Raw genomic sequence first — 25,335 nt, forward strand, 5'->3', positions numbered from 1 at the left:
TGCACGTGTACAGGCGCTATTAGGCTTCATTACATTTAAATTTTAACATAATCCAAAGTCATCAAAACAGCACAATCGACACAACTAGGGATATCAAAAAGTATCAATACTTTTTAACCGATACTTCGATACTTTTCTTTCGATGTGACGTTCCTAGACACAACTGACACCCATTTTTCATAACATGAACAATCATCAGAGGTTTATAATTGTATTACGTTCACATAACTACTAAAGGTTTCTTCAAAGTATCCTCTGTTTCTTTTGATCAAACAATATTGCGCTGATCGTAATCCTGGATATCCGCAGAAGTAATCTCAGCTGTTATTTTACCGCCCGCTGAGCAAAATAATTGCTTCATGTAATTAATTCTATCATCTGAAGCATCTATGTCCACTTACTAAGCTCCGAGTTGCTTCGTACTTTTTATTGACTATCATTGCTGTTCATTATTGAAGAAAATAATCGCGAATAGGTGTTCCTAACGCAACCATGTAGGTAGTAGCGTAGTAGGTACTTTATATAAGATTTAATAGAACATAGAACACCTGTTGATAGTTTCCAGTCGCTCCTACACATAACTTATTCCACCATACAAAATGCTATATTAACTACTTACATATTAATATAAAGTGATTACATCGTAACGTTCTTTTTTCAAAATAAAATCATATTAACGGCCCACGTGCTCGTCGTAGGTCAAAATTGAGTTTTTATCGTATTTTCAAACCATGATTCTGGACACTTCTTAAACGTTGTAGATAATCTATTTATATAATTTTGAAGCCTTATTATCCTTTATAGTTATTTTAAACATTTGATGACTGCATAAAGTATTTTTGTTACATAAAATAGTATTCTTTTAAACCTCTCGCTCTAATGTTTTAGAATATAGTAGAACATGTACCGTTTAAAAAAAATAGAAAAAAGTTCGGTTAGGTACATGTTCAAACACGCGCGTTAACATAATTTTACTCCCTACTTTAACTATAGTTTGTCAATTTATGGCTACGGCCGTATGTTGTAGCTTAACCACTGGGGAATGCCAAAAGAAATGGCGTATTTCAAAAAAATACTACCTTATTCTTAGGTCAATAATTATTATAAAGCAATCATTATTCATAAGATGTATATCACACTTGAATGGTCAAAAACATAGCTTATAATAAGTATCTTTAGAATCATCTTCAAATGTGTTAATCTTGCCGATTTTTTGAATAATAAAATGCCTAACTCTTGTCAAATTTGGGATCACAGAGATTATCAATATAATTTTTTATCGTGAATATTTTACAAAAATTATCTCGTAATAAATTATACTAATGGTTTTATAAATGCGTTTAAAAATTAATAAATGTAAAAAATCTTAACACCACTGCACAGTTATGTACCGAAATATGACTATATTCTAAAACATTAGAGCGAGAGGTTTAAAAGAATACTATTTTATGTAACAAAAATACTTTATGCAGTCATCAAATGTTTAAAATAACTATGAAGGATAATAAGGCTTCAAAATTATATAAATAGATTATCTACAACGTTTAAGGAGTGTCCAGGATCATGGTTTGAAAATACAATAAAAACTCAATTTTGACATTCGACGAGCATGTCCCCCCTTAACAAGGTACCTACCTCTTCCTGCCATACGGCTAGAATTTTAAAATGAAGGACATTCGATAATATTTTTATTTAAATTAGGAACATTTTGATTCAATAATATGCCGTAGTTACTGTAATGGACAGGTATTAAAAACTTATTCGGAATAGCTTGCAATAAAATTGATGCATTTGCGTTGAAATGCAATATTATACGTGTGTTATGCGCACGCGCAAGCATTCATACTTCCAAGCAGTGGCGTTCACAAAATCATTTTTGAATACCACAATATCTTCTTATCAATAAAATAAATTGAGTGTTGAAATTATTGATATACTCAGCTCTTTCCGGTTATAAACATCTTCAGAACCATCCAATAATAACTTTCAATGTGGTTCTTAAGACTGGGCCCGAAATGACTGTCAACAGCATTGATAACATTGTAAACTTCCTTACAAAATCATTAGAATGAAGCTCTACCACCCATTCGTTAACTCAATTAATGAATTAATTCAGATTTTTAACTCATAAATACCTATACAATAAGAATATCGAATATTATGTTTAATTCATCTATATACTCGTGTGGAGTGCAATAAGTAGTGTTTAATATGTGATGTAGGTATGCAGAAACAAGAAGCAGTACATTATATTTGGGTTTTGAGTTGTCACCATTCGTCTTATTTGGTTCTTCGGCGGTTCGTGTAGTGTAGTCTGTAGTATAAAGCTAAGTCCAGACCAAAAATACCTGTATGCAAACAGTGTTTTACACCTCCATCGGAAAACAAAAATACACTGATAATTGTATGAGAATGTGTTAATTTTTCGTAACTTTCAAAGAAATTGTATACACTGGGTAATGTTCCCTGAATCGATGTAATTTGTTCTGGACTAGGTATTATAAATCAACGTAGCATGTATTTCAAAACTTTGACAAAAGCCACATTCAAAAGGCTTCAATATAAAAAATAGTTCAATGAAAAAATATATACATGGTAGGTACCTATAATCAGTACTATATTATGATATTAATATAATATCTTTGTATTTTGAAAAATCCATTTTAATGCATCTCGAAATAAGAATTGAGGATTTTTACAAGTTCCAAATCAATATTAAATTTTTAAAAATGTAACAAATCGACCTTAGGCCGTGAGCCCTAGGCACCCCACTGTCAAAAAACACGACTTGTCGCCATTGTTTGGTGCGCTTTTATTATCGTTGGCGCGGTTTCATTGTGCGGTTTAATTTATTCGAGTGTTTGTTGGTTTTATTGTGCGATATTTTTATGTTGCTTTGGATAACTCACAATAAAACCGAATCAACTTGATTAGGCGTATTGTTAACATCGCTGATTTTCATACTTACTACTCCGGGTTAAATAAACACTACGCATTAAAAGTCTTTCAATATGGAATCAAAGGGTTCGACCAATTTTCAAGCAATAATAAACTTGTCAATGCAAAAAATTCAACCCTCAATTATTAGCAATTTATTTAAAAAATATAAATAATATATATATAGGTTAAAAGAAATTTGACAGCTAATACGAAAGTAACCTATTTTAATCATTAATGGATAGGTATTTGTTATTCGTGTTTATTCGGATTCGGTTAATTTTTAAACAATATCATGTTCATAAATACTATCGACCGAAGGTACTTGATGGAATTTAAATTTAAATTCTTCTGAATTTTAATATTATGTTCGTTATATACCCACGTATAAGTATAGATTTACTTCGATGTAATAAACACATTATAGTAAATACTTATTCCATAAAAATTAATAAAGAACATGGTAGGTTGCGTCCAATCCACAGAATATATTGATAAAATAAAAATGCAAAAGCCAACCTCCATGTAGCAAGGCTTTGAAGCCATTTTCAGTTTATTCCTTAGTGACGGTCATGATATAAAAAGTAAGAAATATAAAGCCCGCCCGTGTCCTCGAATATACCAATATTGAATGCGCATTTCGTTTAGATAACTCACAATCGTGATACAGACGTAATTATTGAAAATAACATACCTATTCTATAACACATGTTTTAAGTTTATTCCAAAATAAAATTATGCATGCAGAAATTATCTGCGTGCCATCGGTAATGCATTAAAAATGGAATTAGTGGCGTTGGAAATATTATGTGTTAGGTCTGCGTTTTGTTAAAATGGACATTATTAACTAACAAACGTCAGTTGAATGAAAATCGCAGAGGAATTCAGGTGGCACTTAGTCCGTGTTTTAGGTGACTTGTCAATGAGATAGTGCTTTTCTTGAATCGCCATAAAATATCTAAATGTTATTGAACAGTAATCATTATTTTTTATAATATATTCATGTTAAGGGTATTCGAATTTATTAAAAAAAAAACAATTTTTCAATTTTACAGGTTTACGATGTTTTTGTTGAATTACGTTTTTTTGCAATATTTGGCACATAGTTCCTATTTTATCTCGAGTATTCAGTCGTACAATTACTTCAACTTTTAAAACATAATATTTTACGCGATGTGTATACAGTAAGTAAGGTAAATACTATAAATACATAAGGTATGTGGTTTATAAGCAGACTTAAAATTTTTTTTTTTTTTCACTTATTTATAACGAAACGCTATTTTCTTATGAAGGAAATGTTTAATTCAAGTATGTAGTTGTATCATATTTTATAACATTGATATTAATTTGAGTTCACTCACCTTCGATTATAATTATTGACTATTGAATTGAATGATCAGTGATCAGGAATCAACATGATACCATTTTTAGATGTTCCAAATTAATTATTATTAGCGTTGAACTTGTCCGACAGCTGTTCAGATACGAGTACATCATTTTAACCTTCGTGTTATTTATTATTACTGATCTGATTAAATATACACATTTTGATTTTTTAATTTATTGTAATTACCAATAAAATTTGATATTGATTTGCAATGGTATAATTGAAATTTAATCTTAAAATTTGATACCTACGAGTCCCATTTTTAAGTAGATTATGTATGTGTATTATGTACTCGTATCTTTGATTTCTTAAAATAAATAACATTTAAAGCTGTCCACTGATATAATCACTAGCCCTTGAGTTGTTTCGTATACATATGCCTTGCGTAAGCGTACCCCGCCGACTGGCTTCTACATTTCCTTCGGCGGAATGACCGGGAGACGTGGGGTGGGGTCAAACGTAACGATTGGTGGTTTGTATCGGCGGACAGCTTGAATCTACAAATGTTGATGTAAAAAATACAGTGTATGTATATAGCTATCGACGCACGGCCTAATAAAATAATTAAACACGTATTTTTTGATATTATCTTCTAATAAATCATCGATTAATTTTATTCATGTTATCCCAATAGCTACACTATACATATTTTTGTCTAATCTTCTAACGCATATTACATAGAAAACTTTAGACGTAGCCAACTTTGTTATTCTAACTAAATAGGTTTTTAGAAAAAGCACAGTAGCTTAGCGCTACTGTCATGATATTTTCAAAAGATTCATGATTATTAATAAAACAAAATTCTGGTCTTCACATATAAAAAAAATATGTTAGTTACGACACTTGTTGCACTCACATGGTGAGCTTTATCATTTATCCGGTACAAGTACTGAATTTTACATTTGAGTGTGGTAAGGGTACAAAAGTATCCAAGTAATGTAGGAATGGGGTAGTCAACAAAATTTCAAATTATATTCCACGATGGACGAGTGGAGTAAATTGTATATTTTAATATTTTACTTGTTTCACCTTCTCTACGCCACCCACCCAAGCGGAATATATTTTTACCCTTATCATTGTCTTTTCTATTACTTCACAGACTAAATTAGTTGTTTTTTTTTTTTGCAGACGTCAGCACATGACGGCGGCGTGGGGCGGCAGCGGAAACGGGGGCGGCCCCGCAGTGGGGGCTGAACGTCGCGCCCCTCAGGAGCTCTTTGAACTCCTCGAAAGAGTGCAGTGCTCTAGGTTGGATGACCAGCGATGTGTACTTCCTCCGTATTTCAACCAGGTAAGAAAATCTATTCATTAATAATTATTATTAAGAATACGCTCACTTGAAAACTGTCTTAAATGTACCTACACTATCGATTTCTAAGATAATTACATATTACTTTATTTATTAACTGAGGTTATATTTTACTCAATATTACTCTTCATCGGCTATCACAATTATTTTAATTGAAATTCATGACAATAATAACGTATAAATAAGTTTGTAAAAATAGCTAAGTAAATATTCAAAAAGTTTCTAGCCTTATCAGGTAGCCACCAAAATAGAAAGGATATTGTATTTTTTTTAAATTTAATTCTATATTTGTAATTAAACTATTTTTTATTTAATAAATAATATACAAGCTTCGACAATCTACCAATCTTTGTTATCATAATTAATCGCACTATAACCCTTGGCGGGTCTTGACCACCTTTAAAAGCTTCCTCCATCCTGGACGATCCAGCGTCGACACAATACAGTAGCTTTGACCTCTTTATTCTCCTGTGGTCGACCTATATTAACCCAATGCTTACGGGCCCTTTTAATTAATTTTGTAATTAACGTGTTAATTTGCATTTGAAAAGTAATTAGCAAAAACACAATTTTGTGCGGCCTGTAAACATTGGGTTCATTTAGTCCATGTCTTTTCTTGCCCTCGGGGGTTATGTATACAGCTATATCTTTCGGCATTCCATACACGTGGTCGATCCAGCGCAGCCTCTGAATTTTCATATACCACGTGATCTTTTCGCTCCCATAAAGTGTGTATAGCTCCTCATTATACCTTGACCTCCAATTGCCATTTTCATAACAGCCCCAAAGGCTATTTCTTTATTGAACATACATAATTCAGAGCACACATGTTTTTCCGATTAAATGTGTTCCTGCTAACATACCTAGTATAGTAGGCATCAGTATTGAAGTGCAAGGGCGAGTACTGATTATTGGCACTAATCCCGTGTTAACAAGCCCTTACTTACCTATCTAAATCCGAAATCGTATTATGGTTTCTGCATATTATTCTGAAGTAGGACCAGTAGGTACCTACCTACAATGTTAGTTTATTCTGTGTTTATTTTTTCATACAAAACTTCAGGGAAATTATTTACATATTTTAACTTCCTAAAGTATTGTTAACGTAAGGCTAAACATGTATTAAAATTCCATGAGTATTTTTTTTCCTGTTATAATAATTCATATAATATCTGTTTGACATATGATATTTAATTTACAACACATTCTTTTGTCATATTATTAGTAATATCTATTCATTGCAACTATTTCCATATTACAACAATTTGTTAATAATATTCGATGAATATTTTTTTCTCCACTTACCATCACAATATATTATACACCTGTAACAATTCCACTATTAATACTTTTTTCCGGGTGAGTTGTAAATTAAATTATTCAAAAACTATTTATTGCACAATATTTTATATGCAGACATTTTAATTTGAATATACGCTATTTAAATTACGAGAATGCTTAAAAATGTCATCTCTTCATTACGAATAGTATTATACTTTATGTTAGCATTAGAATAATAACATATTAGATGAAACATGATATTATTACTGTGTGGGATGCAACTGAATCATGAATGGACACATATTAACAGATTTTGTGTGGGGCTTCAGATAAAAATATGAAGCTGTAATAATATTCTAGGATATTAAATTGTAAATTTATAATTTATTTATTCAACAAATAGCAGTCATACATTCTAATGACGTAATAAAATAATAATAGTATGTATTATTTTATGCACGTCGCTGCCTTTTAAATATTTATATGTGTATTTGAAAGTATATACAAACGAAAAATGTTTACGGATTTATAAACTTTTACTACCTTTATTTTACCACGTTTTTATTAGCTCGTATTCTTGTTTGTCCAGTACAAAATTTTTCTTGTGTGTACCTACCTGCGTTACTATGGAAATCAATATGAAATGTCAAAATGACATTTCAGTATTCTATATTTATTCAGTATTTAGTACAAAAAAAGTATTTATTAATACTTACGTAGAATTGTCAAGTTTATATGATTCAACAGAAAATTTAAAAACGTGGTATATAAAAAGTTTTTTTTATCTTATAATTATTTATTATATAGAGCAGGTATGATGAACCTATGACACCCGTGTCACTACGCGATATTCGGGCAAACCTCGTGGGCATATTTCGAATGGTAGTTTTTTTTATATTTCATTAATCTAAAATCCCCTATTTTCTATCAAATTGACTTCATCTGGCAATACTAGATATTCGAATAGATAACGTGAAAATTAGAATAATATGCGATGTACCTACCTACCGTAAGCAATAATAATATGTCTTTGAATATAAAGTAATATTAATGGGGGCAGGACGTCCTTTTAAACGAATGCAACTCATTACTGGAATTAAATGAAAAAATCAGTAAATCTCTATTTTGAATATAATATGATTTCCGACAAGAATTTTCGTCAACGAATTATTTTTAATCGAAAGTATAAAATTGTCGTTTGCATATTGGTTTGACTGGAACATGTGCAGGTGTCTCTTATAAACCATGTCTTCCGCGAAGAAATAAATGGACATCAGAAACAACAAATTTTCACTAAATTGTTGGTAAATTTACAATTAAACCTAACGCGCGACTGTTTTTCTCACGATTTATGCATAATATAATAATTTGACACAGTTGTAGAAAAAGGTTCTTCATCCATGATCTAAGGGATTTCTCAACGAAAATATATTATAAGGTTTCGAAAAGGAACAATGTGAAATTATAATGTCAATAATAATTACCAGCAAAATTTTTGAGAATGTTACATTTTACTAATAGAGCCCATTAGCGTAGCCTGTGGTTGCGTTTTTATGTACTTTAATAATAAGTTGACATAATTTTGTATACTTACAAACGATTACTTACGGGCCGCACAAAATTGTGTTTTTGCTAATTACTTTTCAAATACAATTTAACACGTTAATTACAAAATTAATTAAAAGTGCCCGTAAGCATTGTGTTAACGTGTTATATTAGGTACCATTCGTACCTATAGGTATAGTGAAATAAATCCGATACTGTATAGTTCGACGCTGAAATCACGAGGGGCCACAAAACCCGGAAACATTTAAATGAAAATTTGGTTCGAAATGTGTTCCCACGATTTATTACGTACGGCTTGGAGATTTGATACATTTTTGTATCATTTACCCACTATATGATTTGTTATGGTTCAAATCGTAATGTGATAACTGTAATCTTATTAGAACGTTACGGAACATAAATTATTTTTGACTTTACGAAAAAAAATGGTTCAACATACCTGAAAAAATAATAATCCATTAAATAATACTTATAATATGTGTGATAAGTTAATGCCTTAGTTTAGTGGAAAATTTCACGTCTAGTTCAGGTAGGTATGTTAAAATTTACCACATCAGTGGGTCTATCCTATACACGAGGCGGCTGTCGACGGTAGTTTATCATAATTATGTATCGAGGTATTAGAATTGTTACAATAAGTTAGCCGTCTAAACTGTCAAAACTGTCTATCTCGCTCTAAAAATTAACACAGACGGTTAACACATACACCACTGACCAGATAATTACTAATTAATTACCACATTTAAATATCGTGCTAATTATATCTAATGGCCAACTAATGATTACGCGCCTAGCACGTCTTTAGCACTGAAAGGTTTAATTTATTGTAACAATTAAGCGCCTTAATACATAAATATGATGAACTACCGTTGATAGCCATCGATAGCGCATTGTGTATAGAATAGATCCACAGAGTATTTATTTCGCTACTATAAACTCAAAAACGAAATTAAGTAAGTGTGTATAAAGTTATCTCAATAATATTGTTATTACATTATTATTGTTTAGATGGGTACGTTATGATTAAATATATATATCTTAGATATTTTATAGATTATGAATATTGATACGTTTATCTTTTCGGTGTCTTTATTTCGTAATATTCAATAATACATCCAGTAAAAATATCTTTAAGCCATCTATGTATTTATTGCTTTAAATGTTATTATTGTATCTTAATTCTCTTGTACATCTCAATCATTGGCAGCCCGTGGACTTCGGTTTAACAGTCCTGCTCCGGGCAAAGTGGTGAAACTTAAATTTTCCATTGGCGTGAATAGCACCATAAAATTATCATTGTCTTATAATTTGTATAAACAAGAGTGCCGTGTGGAGATAATAATCAATAATTTATTGAAAACCTCTTACCTAACAAACAAAATATATTATTATGATATATTTATATACTGTGCATTCTATTGGTAAATTGCATTTATAATTTTATGATGTAAATATTATGTTTTCGTATACCTACATTATAATATTATTATTACCTATGCAATTTCCTTATCTAGGTACTATTTATAATTAATTTTCATAAAAATGGTTAAATTGATAGTGTAATAAAATACTGAATCAAAGATGAAGAAAAGTGCTGTAAATATATAGTTTTAAAAAGGTAATGCATTACGGGTATATTACCTTCCCTTCATAGTAATCTTATAATGTGTATTAATTAGTTGCTACGGATATTTTAAGAGCAATCACCTCAATGTACGTTTTGCAGTAAGTTCGGATTCTATTCGATATTTAAAATCATTTATGACAGTATTTTAAAAAATGAAATATTTGCCTGTTGCTGTAATGGTATAAATTTCGATACAATAGATTTGTAACTGCAAATAGTGATATTGTAAAATTTTCTGATGTAATGCCTCCGGAAAGCAAAATTAAACGATAGAAATTTAAAAATCTGTGTGTTTACTTATTATGTCCCGCCACTGCGTGAATATTATTGAATAATTTTAAATAGATTCAAGTTGTGCCTTTGTTTAGGCACACTCTGATTATGCAAATGCCGAAAAAAAGCTAAGGAGGAGCTCAATCGCTAGAATGGCCCAATTAAGATGCTATCACAAACAAATTGCCGGGCTATTTCTGAAATATCCGAATATATTAAACGCCTTAGAAAAGGTGAAATTACATGAAAGTCTCATTGGCTGGCCGTGATCTGAGAAATCATTTAAATGCATATTTTTAAGAATAAAATAATATTTTAGAATGACGTATATTGCGGTTAATGCTAAACACCATTAGTTAATATATATATCTACTTATTACATTGGTAATTTGTAATACTTTCATCATGCAAATATATACGTAACTTACTACTTAACGTTAAAAGTTAATTCATTCTTCCGACCCTAATAAGATCATATTATGGGCCTCCACAGAGTGGAGGTTTGTATTTTGTTTTCAGTATAAATGGATGTTAGCCACTTGCTTTATAGGCCATTCATGGACTGAAACCGTATGCGGTTTCGAATCGTGTGCGATACTAAGCTTATCTTTTCTGTTCATGGAAATATATTTTCACAAAGTGTATTATAAGCATCTGATTGTATTCGTTTATACCATACACTAACACTTACAAATTTAGTGAACATATATTTTCATGAACAAAAATCATAAGTTTAGTATGGCACACGGATCTAAACCGCATACGGCTTCAGTCCATGGATAGCCTCTTAGCCTATCATGTCCATACTCTGACTCCAAACACAAATGGATAAACAATATGTGTGTTTTGCCAAACCCAGGATTCGAACTTAGGAACCACGACATTATAATCCGACGCTTACACCGCTCGGCCATCGTGGACATGTAGAGTTAATATACCTACACAATATTTATGAATGCAGGTAACATTATTTATTGAAAGCACACAACTTGGAATATACTATCATATTTTTAAAAACTTCGACCGATTGAAACATATTATTATGTATGATCTGATACTTTGATTTGATAGATGTATTTTTTTACATTACTTATGAGAATCTTGTGAGACATTTTATTTCGATTCAACATTTTTATTATTATTATAATAGTAGCTAGGTACTTATAACAATTTAAAAAGCGTATATTTAAATAAAAATGTGTGTAGGTAGTACTAAATATGAATCTTTAAAATGTACTAATTTGATATTGTCAAATAATGTATAGGTATGTACCTAATGCGCATAGAACCACTGAATTTGTAACTGTTGAATGTTTTGACCACCAATTCAAAAATAATTATTATTGTTCATAATAATATGTTCATATGTGAATCGATTTATCACATCTCAAAGCTCAACATTACATGCAGCTGGCTAAACTTTTCTTTAGAAAACTCGCGTTAAATACCAAATAAGAATAAAATTTCTCCGCCTTTGGTCGTACTGGAATATGGCTAGCTTCCGTAACCTGCAATTATTGAACAATTCGCCTTTAGCCTTGTTAGCGATTCAAACTTATTTATGTTTATCAGCCGATTTAGATCTCTCTCTACGAAACGCCTTCTTTTGATATCTTATTGTAGTTTTTCATATTGATCTTTACTAGCCAGCTGTATTGTATTTAATTATTGACTTACACGCCCTACACATTAGTATCGACTGTCGATTGCCAATATGCAAGAACCCCGCGAAGTATAATAATTAGATTCGAATATCTGCTACCGGAGAATCCTTCGAATGTCACCCAAATAAAAAAGTATCGGTTAACTTTATTTATTTATATGGACATTACAAATTAGAAGTTCAAGGCATTCAAATCAAGACAAGAAAAATAAGTCAAACAATGTAAACGATCTTATATTATATGTACCTACGTATCTAAACATTTAAAAATGCTATGTGAGATATAATATATTCCCATTTAATATTAAATGTGTGTGATTATATACAATGTTAAGGGGATGATGCAATAATATTCTAAGAAGTATTTACAATCAGTTAGTTTAAATAAACCTATTATAATAATTTATAAAACAACATCCACCTAAACTCACATCATGCAAGTGTAATAGGTAGGTATAATCAATATCTGAAGAGATTTTGTTAAAAACAATCCTCCTATTGCATTTCCAATTAGCATCACTAATAGACTAATTAATTAATAACTCTCAATTTATTATATATTTATTAGAGGGACACAGATCAACACCGTATTATAGTTAGGAGAAGGTATAGGTATACCCCAAAGCACAGCATGAAAAAGTATTGTTTGTTTGGTATATAATTTTGAAGAATATAATATATTGTACGATTTTTCAGTTTTTAAGACATGTCTCTCTTTTCCTGTTGCACGCAAATATATAACTGGTATGTGAGAGAAATGTACTCCCAAACTGTCATGTGTGTACCTACTGCAATTTGGTTATCAACCTTCGCTAGTAGACATCTTTGCAAAGGTAAAAAGGTATTTTAAAGAAATTGCTATGTTAATAACAAACTATGTATAGTGAATTAGTGTGTATCGATTTAGCCTGCGTACATACGTATAAAACGAGGGTGGGTCAATAATTCCTTAGAAAAAAGCATTAAAACAGTTTTTATTTTTGTATTTTTTTTTTATTTCTCAACATAATCTCCTTGGAGCTCAATACACTTGGTTAGACGTTTCTCAATTTTTTTTAAACCGTCAGAAAAATAAGTTTTCGGAAGGTCCTCAAAATAAGCATTTGTCCGATCGATGACTTCTTCATTTGAAAAAAAACGTTGTCCACTTAGCCATTTTTTTAAGTTTGGGAAAAGGAAAAAGTCACTGGGGGGGGGCTAAATCTGGCGAATACGGTGGGTGGTCGACCAATTCGAACTTCAATTCTTCAATTTTAGCCATTGATCGTAAACATGTGTGAACACGGGCATTGTCCTGATGAAAGAGGATTTTTTTCCTGTTTAAATGAGGCCGTTTTTCTTCAATTTTGTTTTTTAGCTGGTCCAATAAAGATGCATAATAATCCCCTGTTATTGTTTTTCCTTTTTCCAAATAGTCAACGAAAATAATTTCACGTGCATCCCAAAATACAGTAGCCATAACCTTACCAGCTGATTTTACGGTTTTCGGGATTCTCGGGAGTATAGTGGTGTATCCATGTTTCATCTACAGTCACAAAGCGACGAAAAAATTCATCCGGATTGCGTTGCATGAGCGACAACAGGGCTTTAGAGGCCACCACCATATTGCGTTTATTGTCGACTGTGAGCAAACGCGGCACCCATCTTGCAGAAATATTTTTCATGCCCAATTTGTCATGTAAAATAGAAATGACGCTACCTTTTGAGATCCCTGTAACCTCAATTATCTCACTCAACTTTAATCTTCGGTCACTTAACACCATATCGTGGATTTTATTGATCATTTCTGGTGTAGTCACCTCTACAGGACGTCCTGAGCGTGGTTCATCCTTTGTTGATGTACGACCACGTTTAAATTCATTTAACCAGTTATAAATAGTTGCAAGTGAAGGAGCAGATATGCCGTGAACTAAATCCAACTCATTTTTTATTTCCTTTGCTGTTAACCCTTTTATATTAAAATGTTTAATAACAGCTCTAAACTCAATTTTCTCCATTTTCCATTTTTCCATTTCCACAAGCAATTTTTTTTTTAAATGTACGAGAAACACACAACAACCCGACCAATCTGATTGAAACTTACTGAATCGGTAGTGCCGCTGCATGAAAACAAACCGCTTACAGTACTAGTCGCGCCACCTGTCGGCTTTTCTAAGGACTTATTGACCCACCCTCGTATATTCATAAGTACCTACATTATGAGTTAAACGAATAACTACTACTGAAATGACTGGAATGATACATTGTTTCATATAATATTATTTATTAGCAACGAGGAATTTTCTTTAGGGAGGTGTTCAATGGTCACTGAATCAGCAAAATCCAAATGATCTAGGTACATGTCTATTATATTATTTTGAACACCACGCCCAGCCCATACAAATTTTAATATCTCTTCATTTTGATTCAGAGCTTACTCGTAAAAAATAGCGAGTAAAATTTACAATCGATTGTTTAAGTCAGTGTTATAATTCTATATAAGGCATGAATTATAAAAATTGCTGTAAGACAAACTCAATTGCTCAAAATTGTGTGATGGCTATTTTAATGTCTGTCGATTTCACAAACCTATTCGATTTCAACTTTAAAGATTCTGCCGGCCCGTGCGGTTTCGGCTATATATAAACAATTTTCACCGATAAATCGAGAATATTGTAGGTTAATGCGCTCATAATATAGCAAAGAATAATAATTGGTTTACCTCTACGTAATGCACTCATTTTCATTGCGATATTTTCGGGTATTTAAGTTGTTTCAAAATCAATGTCTGACGTATACATATTCACCTGATGCCGTTTCTAAACGGCTTAACATTATATTTTCCACGTTCTTCTCGTCCATATATGAATTACCTATAAAAATAATTATTTATTAATCAAATTTCTTCTTATGTGGTACATATTATAAACACCACACAGCACTTTCAGTATTCGTCATTCTTCTTGCATCTTTCAAGATCCTGCCAGAATCTAGATACTTATTTATGGGGTTTTTAGTTAGGTATATGAAATCTATCTAGTAAGGTTGATGAAAAGGTAGGCGGCGACGAATACAAAGCACACGTCCGAGCTAGATTCAACGCGCTTTCTTATTTTCTTATTTTAACAATTTCGATGTAACCCATATAATATATTGTATATCTAATATATCTACATTTATATAAAATGCAACATGTATTTATCATATCGCCAAAACAACAACAGAAAAACTGTATGCGAAAGGAAACATCTAAACTAAAATCATTTCTTTTCAGAAAAACCAAAATAAGGTTTGGACAACTCTATAGGTACACGTGAATTTATAAGCTCAGTGGGTCTATTCTATGCTTATCGACCGCTAAAGTGATAAAGTGATAAATATTATCAAACTTAGGGTAGGTTTGTATCAAAATATTAGCACTTATTGTAACAATTACACGAAGTTGGTTTTTATTGTTGCAATAAGTGCTATATTTTAACAGCACCTATCTTGCTGCTGTTAAAATATCGCACTTATTGCAACAATAAAAACCAGCTTCGTGTAATTGTTACAATAAGTGCTAATATTTTGATACAAACCTACCCTAAGTTTGATACTATTTATCAAGTTAGTGTTCGATAGGTATAGAATAGACCCACAGATGTGAATTATTAATTATTATGTATTGTCTTTTTTCACTGAATATATTGTACATAATATTATACTATATTGTAAGTTTGACATACATAGCTATTCAACTGTGTTTTACCTTTTCTGATTTATCTAACAGTTTTAAATGTATCTAGATTTAGAGTTTATGGCAAAAAATAATGATCTGCAATATTTAAAAAAAAATGTTTTTCTAAAACAATTACAATTATTAATAATCACGACACCAAATTATTGGTGTTATTGTAGTGTTTTTAATAAAAAATATGAAATGATTTTGCTAGTTTTTTTTTATGATAATATTGTCTAAGCAAAATAAGTTAGTATCTATACTTATGACAATATCAATTAGGTATTCACGTGGTCGTATATAGTTAATTAGCCGACATAATTTATTTTCATCATTACCTTTGCTAAATCGATTTTTGGTCTAATCAATCTACAGTATTAATTAGTATAAACCAAATAAAAACACATGGAACATAGAACACTGTGAAGTCACTTATGTATACATTGATGCAGGTATGCAAAAGAATTGTATTTTTTTCTCAAAATAATTTTATGGCGATACCATTTCGATACGATTGTCGGCGCGTTGGCGTATCAACCTGTCAGGCCGCGCGTGTTTAAACATTTGTTTATAACTTTAACAAATTATAATTTATATTGAATAGGTGATACTAAACGATGATGGTTATGTTAATATTATAATAAACGGCTGAAATCAAACTTCCCACGGCGATACGAGAATTTTAACTCGCTATACCCGGAATAATGTTATCGGTGCGTTTTATTTATTCACCTGTGACTTTTATTCACCTTTTTATTATCAAAATTTGATAATGAGTGAATGCTAATAATACTATGGCCGGATATCTATGCACTTCCTATGTAAGTCCTAGTAGTTTTAGTTATTGTCAGCACTTACAATATATTCTTTTTTATTCTACTATTTAAAAAAATATATATTTATTGAAACTCATTTCTTCAAGATATTTTATAACTCGTTGGTCTTTCTCAATACTATTTTGTCTTATGAACATTATCGTTTAGTTAGAGTTTCATAGTAAGTAATAACCTACAGACTTTATATAAGTTATATTGCTACAAAAAATAGGTACCTACCGAACTAATTTTTAGCATTTTATTTTAATTTATGTGATACTCATGTCACCATTAGCTTCAATTATTCAGAATTTACTGTTATATGTGTAGAACTTGTAAAAATGTAACTGATTTTCAACAGGCTTCTTTGAAAGATTATTCATTATTGAGCCATTCACTCAATCCACGAAGTCCATGCCCTGAATATATTCACAAATTGTAATTGGAAAAAGTAAGATGTGAATTTAACATAACCCCAATATTTAGACCTGAGATATAGATTTGTACCACGTGCTAACTAACTAAAGAAAAAATTACAATGTATATAAACTAACAGTAGATTCTTACTATAGTTATCTTACATTGTACATATTTTATTAAAAACTTTGAGTATCTACTAACTAAAGAGAAACCCGCCCAAAAAATCTCTATGAGTTTCCATTGATTACGCAAACCTTTTTGAAGAGGAAAACGAAACTCAAGACAATTGATTGATTGAAATGTTAGTGTAATTTGTTGCAGCTACAATACAGCATGTTCGTTGCTTTGAATACATGATTTATGCTTTGTTCGTTCTGACGTCACGCCACATTAAGTTTATTTGCATATTTCCTGACTTATAAACGTCCAAACTGGTTGTACTGAGATGAGTAAGTATCTTTTGAACAGTGTATCAAATGAATTACATTGATTAATAATTGTATTTTATTTTAACTGCATTTAATAAACCATGCACTTATGGCGCTGTCATTCCGAGATATCAGACATTATAAATACGTACGATTCTATGTTTGCTTACTTTATATTATTATTATCTTTATTTATTTTACTATTATATCTCGTCAACAATAAAATACCCGAATAGAAGCTATTTGGCAGGAAAATAATAAATAAGTATATATAACATCACAGCTCCATTTTTCGTCGACGAGGAAAAAATACTGCCAAGTCTACTAAGATAATTATAAAATAAATAAATACTTTTAAAATAATATACGATAGCATCTTTATTTTAGAAATAGTGTGCTTTTTAGAGCAACCAAGAAAAAAATACTGGAAAATATCTGACCGTTGAGTTTAGTTATCAAAAAATCTAAAACTTTTCATATTAGCCGCAATATGAAAAGACGATTTTTCCAAGTTAGTGAAAAAGCCTCTGGCAATAAAAAGGTTAGCAATGCTGAGCCAGACTATAACCACAACAAAATATCCTTGCAATAGTCTGATTCTATGCTTTCGAAATGATTAGATTTGTGCTAGATGGGTATTTTATTTTTATATATTTGTTGAAGACCGGTTTCGTCCGTTAAAACATTTCCCGATAGGTTGCTATATAATATTTTAACAGATGAAACCGGCATTGGTTAATTGTTAGAATTTAAATTAGTAATAATAAAAATATCAAATTTAATCTAAATCATCAAGGATTAAAAATGATTAATAATGTTGGAACATGAATGCAAAATATTTTATTCATTATATTTGATTAAAGTACCTGGCCACGTACGAGGTCGCTTCGTTTATCGATAGATATAAACTTATCTTAATTAATAATTACATTTTCCAATACCGAAATAGCTGTATTTATACAAATATGTGAAAATGAAAATTATTCTGACGGCAATAAAAGTCAAACAAAAGAACACCAAATTAAAATATTCAAACTTTATCTAAAGCTGTTCTAGAAATTTAAAAATGGAAGGAATATGCAAACATACCTACTTTGTATTTGATATAATAAATACCTAGGTCCTAGATAGACTATTAAACAAGGGACTATGATGTCATTTTAATTCAATTGCATTTGAAATTGCATTATGATAACTTTAAGACAGCAGATAAATAAAAAATCAATCCATTGGTTAATTAAACGAGTCGGAAATCTTGACCGCAATACATATTAATTGTAATTAAAAATTGAAAGCGATTTTGTTCTTCATTGTTCTATTTGCGATGAACTTGTAGCAGTGGTACAAAACGTCAGAATAGTAGTAGTAGAATAGTAAATCAAATAAAATAAAAATATTATCGACTATCTCGGTAATGCAACATGACTCGGATAATATAATAAGTAGGTAACATTGCTTTTCATAAATATGTTGTAAAATATTTTATTATAAAGCCTTTTTCTGTTGTATTATTGCAAAAATCTCTCTTCTGAAAATTTCTTGTTTTAAAAACTAGTGAAATAGACAATAAATTGTCTCGATATGTTATAATAATGAACGAGACATTAAAAATCTTCTTTCTTACATTATAAATGGCCATTGTTTTTTAAACTGATAATCTAAATTAAACGCTTATTTCAAAATTAGTGGTAAGTTAAATAATTACAATCCTTTTCTATAAACATACTTTTATGTGGAATTTTTGGTACTCGTTTTCTCAACGAAGATATTATGCTTATAAAAAAGGATCACGTATAAATCCAGGTAAATAATAATTGTTAAAATATGGACTGCCTAGTTGTATTATAATGGTTATATTATAAGTAAATCGCCATTATTTCTTCTCCAAAACTGTGGATGCTGTAGTTAATGTGAAAGTATCTTAGCAGACTTTTAGATGATAATTGGTTAACTCAAAACATCAGATACGTCCAAAAGACTAAGTGAAATTCCAACCCGCAATACATGGGTTGGAAATCGAATTAATACAAGAATTATATATAATAATATCATGTATACAACACATATTAATAAAAGTGTGTAAATTGTAGATATGTAGATACATACATAGTATGTCGTCTGAAACATTTGATTGTTACGGAGCTTCTATTTTTAAAACAACTGAAGCATTTTTTATACGACGCCCATGGGAAGTCCTAGCCTGCGTATCCAATGCGTCTTCCTACATTTCCACGCTCAATAATTGAACGACTTTATACCTGTGTCAAATATATTTTGACAAACGACATACTCAATATGGTCCAGCACCCAGGAGTGGTCTATGAGTTAGGTAAGCTGCCGGAGAGGAGATATTTTGTGTGGGTGATATGAAGTTTTGTATTGAGTTTGATATTGAGTTGGGCGCGCGTGGGTCCATGCGCGGTCCATGAGGCTAGGCGCGACTCGCCAGCTACCACAGCAAATATCTTACCATATTGTGGTGTCTATTTACACCAGTTATTTTTAACCTTTTTTGTTCGTGGAAGCCTAGGAGCGTTTTGTATAATCTTGGAAAAACCCTACCTGGATACATATAGATTTGGAGGGTAATCACTAATCAGTAAGTAATGTCATACCCAAGTAGAATTCTGCACAAAATGAAACTGAAATTGCTGCCCCTTACTATATGTAGCCTCAAATTTTATGTAAACAAATTCATTACCTTCTGCATTTTATTATCTCGACAATATATACATAGAAACGAATTTCATTGCAGTTGTGTTTCACACATATCAGCCATGATCTATTCTGGGTCAGAATCGTTTCCTCCTGTCAAGCCCATCAGGCACCATTAGTGAAGGGTGCAAGACTAGTGAATGCGCTCCTCAAAGATATATACATTTTCAGTGTCATGCTATGTATTTTGTTTCCGAAATTTTATTTTTCTGTATAAAATTGTACTTTTTACGATATATATTATCTTCTCTCTGGTGGTGGTGAGGGTAATATTTGTTATATTGTAAATCTCATGATGTGAACGTCTTGAATTTAAATTTTTAATGTCCATAATTTTTGTTCTCTTTAATAAATAAATAAACAATAAATATACAAATATTTAAAGAGTGTTAGTGTCATATGCAAAAATTTTATCATCTCTACGGAACCTACTCTCAAAAATGTTATTATTCGCATTTCTTCCTTAATTTTCCACTCCCTTATAATGTGTATCATCAATAGCATACGGCTTACTGGCGGTAGACAATAAATTGAATGATAATTAATTATTCTACCCAATGCAAAAAATAAGATATTAATTTTTTAAACATAGCAACGGAAATCTTCTATCAATCATATTTTTAAAAATACATTTTCAGTGTAATATGTAAGTATACCCCATTTATTAACTTGATAACATGTTATATTTTTCAATATAGTTGAAAATATAATTGTATATTATTATTTCAATAGTTATTAATATTACAATATAGCTTTAATTATAGTATATATCATTCAAAATCATTGTGATACTTAATAGGTAGCCAGGCATTTACATGTCCAAAATTTAAACCAGTTTAAATGAGCCACCTGGGTAGATGATATTCATTTTTTTATATTGGGCATATCGTTCTGACTTTGTTAAAAGTGCAAATCATTCTGATAACAATAAAAAGGCTAATTTTTAACATCGCTCTGTAACCAATACGCACGCCTAACTGTACTTAGATCAGATATCAACTGAAATATTTCCCTTTGTAATATTAAATGTCAATTAATTCTGATACATATTCGTGTTTTCGCAGAGAATAAAAAATATTATGAATAGTTTAAGTTTTATTTTTCAAATATCAGTAGAAGTTCTCAATATAATCATTCATATTTATAATATTATAAAATACTTCATATTTTAAATATTAACTTGATGAAATATTATTATATAATATATATGTTTTAATTAGAATAGAATACCCAACGTTAACAGAAATTTACCCTTTGACATTCACGATCTACAAAATTGGCGAAATACAATTTTCCTAATAGCACCCAATTAGTGCATACTTCACATGAAGTGTGTCAAAACTTTATTTTTTACTGAAAGGATTCAAACCATTTTCATTTTATATAAAGTTGAAATCGACTTTAAAATTCAATTAGTGTTTTTATTTTTAGATACATACTTGGGAATATAAATATAATAAAAATATAATCGTAACACAAAAAATCACTACGTACGCATTTCATAATATATAAAAAAGGATTTTTCCTTCCTTAATATTTTATGTCTAAATGGGTAGTATAATAATCTCTACTTGATTGAATTGTAGAAGTATCAATATTCGGCTTTATATCAAACCAATATGCCGTGTAAATGTTTCTATACAATTTATTGACAGCTAAATTGTGACAAGAGTTTTTTTTTTATCTAGGAAATGTTTTGCGAGTGTTGAAAATGCATTTCGTCTCGCCTACTTAAAAATTCTACAGACAATTTGTCTCGTGCACAATTTTGAATCGCAACAAATCAGGCTACTTGTTAAGAACTAATGATATTCTGGTTAGGCTTTTAGGGTTTTTTTATTGTAAACATTTTTATTTATTTTTTCATTTAATGCTGGCTCACAATTACCTTTGTAATGCCGACAATCTATCTTAGTGAAAAAATTATGTATTTTGTCATCATTACCAGAATCTTTTTTATTAAAAAAAAAAAAAAGAATAATTATTCCAGAAATATAGATTCATATATTAAATTCACATTCTAAAAATTTTAACCGGTGTCATGATCATCAATGTGTTACTAGATTTTCGTTTTACAATACCTTCTAAATCAAACATTTTAATGATCACATAATATTACGACTGTAAAGTTTAATACCTACCTTTGACATATCCCCCATTCAGTTTGACCATATGGACACCACGCGTCTTCTCATGTCATGCCAGCATACGTAGCTCCGCCGTATACATTATGTGTACTTATAGGATTTAGCGGCCTTCCATGACGCCGGAATCCGGTTTACTTGAAAAACAGACAAGCTATATGAAAATTCTCTTAATGCATAACGAAACCAGGTTCAATGTCACCTCTTTACTCTCTGTGTGATGAAAAACAGTTTGGTCCGCTCTTTTATCTCCTCATTACTCCCAAAGTTAGTATACGGTTGATTTGAGTCTTCGTAATATGCCATAACTTGCTAACATAGAACCATACATAATTTGCCAATATACATGTATTCATTTATTTGAAATTCAACGTATGTTCACATTTGCAAATATAGATATCAAATTAAATCTAGTATGGAATATCCACATCATACAATCTGGGTGATTTAATCCTAACAACATACTTCCAATTGAAACCGTTGAAATTGTCTTTTAAATCAGACTTGCGTGTTTTGTATGACATAGGAAAATGATTGTAAATATTTTTTATACACTGTTTATTTGTTTATGAGCAGATGTATGTTAGTGTGGGTGTCTACTTGTTCAGTCATTATCATAATCATCAGCTTGGTTCGATCTACTTCTGGACTAATGCCTTCCTCAACTTAAATAAATACCTCTCCGCCTTAACTTATTAAACTCGCCACCTCCCAAACCAAAAATTTATTTATTTATGCCTTCGTTACAATATGAACTAGGACTTAATAAATGGGTTTTATTTGTTTATGTTTTAATTGTCATATGTCCTGCATGTAATATATATGAATATACCACTATTTTTCATATATATACAGTAGCCGAGATATTGTCTATTTTTGACTTTTCTCATTGTTGTCATAGCCAGTGATATCACATGCATTCTCCAAACCCAGAATACTTGCATTGAAATATTATATGACATACAACATGTGACAATGTAATGTAATTATATAACTTGTCCTTCGGCTTCACCATCATAATACCTACAACAAGAACAATACGTCGAGAGGCGGTTATGCTCTTGACAGGCTCTATTCAATATTTAATATGTGCAATTATCAACTACTATTATGTCTCTTACGGGGTATGTCGTAATACAAAGTATCTTAAAGTGAATTGTGTCAAATTTATCTTAAACACTAGCTCTACATGAAATTCCGGTATTATTAATAACACATTGTAAATTATGTTAGCCTTGTAAATTTAAACAATACATAAATCCTAATATTAATGATAAAATTGAAATAATAATATCACTATCTCACGATATTTATAGGTAACCATACTGAACACATTGTACTACCTACTACTAATTAATTTTTTTCAAAAGAGACGAACCGCCCTACAACCATGTCGATGGCATGGTAAAAGTAACCGCGTTTTTAACTCGTTCAAATCTACTCCAGACTTAGTTTTTAGATTAGTAAAGAGATAAATTCTCTTTTATAATCTAGTTACGTACTTAACTTAGTTATTTATAATTTATAGCCAATAGACATAGTATTGAAGCCACAAATAGATTTTAGTTAAACTGTAGTAATTTATACTGATTAAATTAATGTTTACGTTTTAGAACTCTATTAAAGTTTAATATGATGTAAATTACCCCTTTCGCTCCTAATAAGAGCATTATATAAGAAGACTTATTATGAAAAATTAATTAATACAGATATTTATAGTAATATTTTTTTTAATTCAATATTATATATTGAAGATATGAATAATAATTGAAATTCCTTATTCAAAAATAATCAATTAATTTCCTAGCTTTTCCAAAAACATTAGTAGAATCGTTGTGAAATACTAAAACTACATAAATTGTATATGTTGTATCAGTTGACAACGTCTCATTGAATCGGATAAAATAAGTCCTCATCATTCTGTACGATATACTTATTACAATATTGTATTTTATTTTAATTAATATAATGTCTTTCTATCTAGAATTAACATTAAATACCATTTAAATATATACCACTTGCTGAGAAATAAAATCTTATATTAATATATAGGTATTATAGCTATGTAAGTAAAAGAAAAATATGTTACTATTATTTATTATTGCTGCTTTGTAGGTAGATTAGGTAACATATAAGTCAAAAGTCGTCGGTGGTTATACCTTATTTAGCAGGAATTAACTTTCCATCAATCAACTTGTATTCTCGATCACAGTGACCTCTGAATTGACAGTTTTTGAAAGAGTATCGATAAAAAAAGTTATTGACCCCGCTCAAAAAAATCAGGCGGTTGATTAATTATACAGCAGTTTAATTATCTCACCTGCCTACGGATTGTAATTCACCAAATCATAAACCCAAATGTACACGCGTATTTTACATACAATCAATGCCCATTTCAATCAGTCCGACTGTTCGATATTTTCTAAAGGAAATATATGATTGATGAATGAATAGGGCTTAATTAGTATTTTTATCTACAACGTTTGGTTTCGCGATGAACAGCTCTGTCAAGATTCATGTTTCAATCGTGTTTGCTTACAAATGATAAATTTAATATATTTCTAATTTTTCCTACAATTCAATTCGTGGTACCTTTATCGAACGGATGTTTGAATCTGTTCGAATTTAAAAATATTTTTAACGTAGATTATTTACCTAAGTTCAACCTAATTAAATATACTTTTTTATATATAAAATTCGTCTTAGTACTAATAAATACAAACACTTATTTACATTGCTACGTTATTTTTTTTAATATATTACTTACATAAATGTACTTATATTTTAATTCAATTAGTTACTAAGAGTTTTCTGTTAAAAGCCACTTTGACATCACTTAGTCAATTCCATACTTATATTTTAAATATTTTATGATTTTCAGCATTTTACGTAGACATAGGTTATATGAGTAGACAAAAAAATAAAAACCTCTGTTACGAAAGAGTAGGTACTTTAATAGTATTAACTGTCAATTCTTAGTGGAAATGCATTGTATTTACTAAAATAAAATACAACACATTATTATACTTTTTCCACATAATTTAACAATGATCAAGCTCGCTTTCATTTGCTT

At 30.3% G+C, this 25,335-nt stretch overlaps 1 protein-coding gene across 4 annotated transcripts in view; it reads left to right on the forward strand.

Moving 5' to 3' along the window:
• Positions 1-25,335, forward strand: part of RapGAP1 (Rap GTPase activating protein 1) — an 848,483-nt gene that overhangs the window by 519,339 nt on the left and 303,809 nt on the right. For all 4 annotated transcript variants that reach the window (XM_085952288.1, XM_085952291.1, XM_085952289.1 and 1 more), the window contains exon 3: positions 5,453-5,615. In XM_085952288.1, the coding sequence (XP_085808414.1) occupies positions 5,453-5,615 (163 nt within the window). The remainder of the gene's footprint in view (positions 1-5,452; positions 5,616-25,335) is intronic.

The sequence above is a fragment of the Rhyacophila brunnea genome, unplaced genomic scaffold, assembly GCF_057557595.1.
Source record: "Rhyacophila brunnea isolate RB1 unplaced genomic scaffold, BYU_Rbru_1.0 scaffold_3, whole genome shotgun sequence".
Lineage (NCBI taxonomy): Eukaryota > Metazoa > Arthropoda > Insecta > Trichoptera > Rhyacophilidae > Rhyacophila > Rhyacophila brunnea.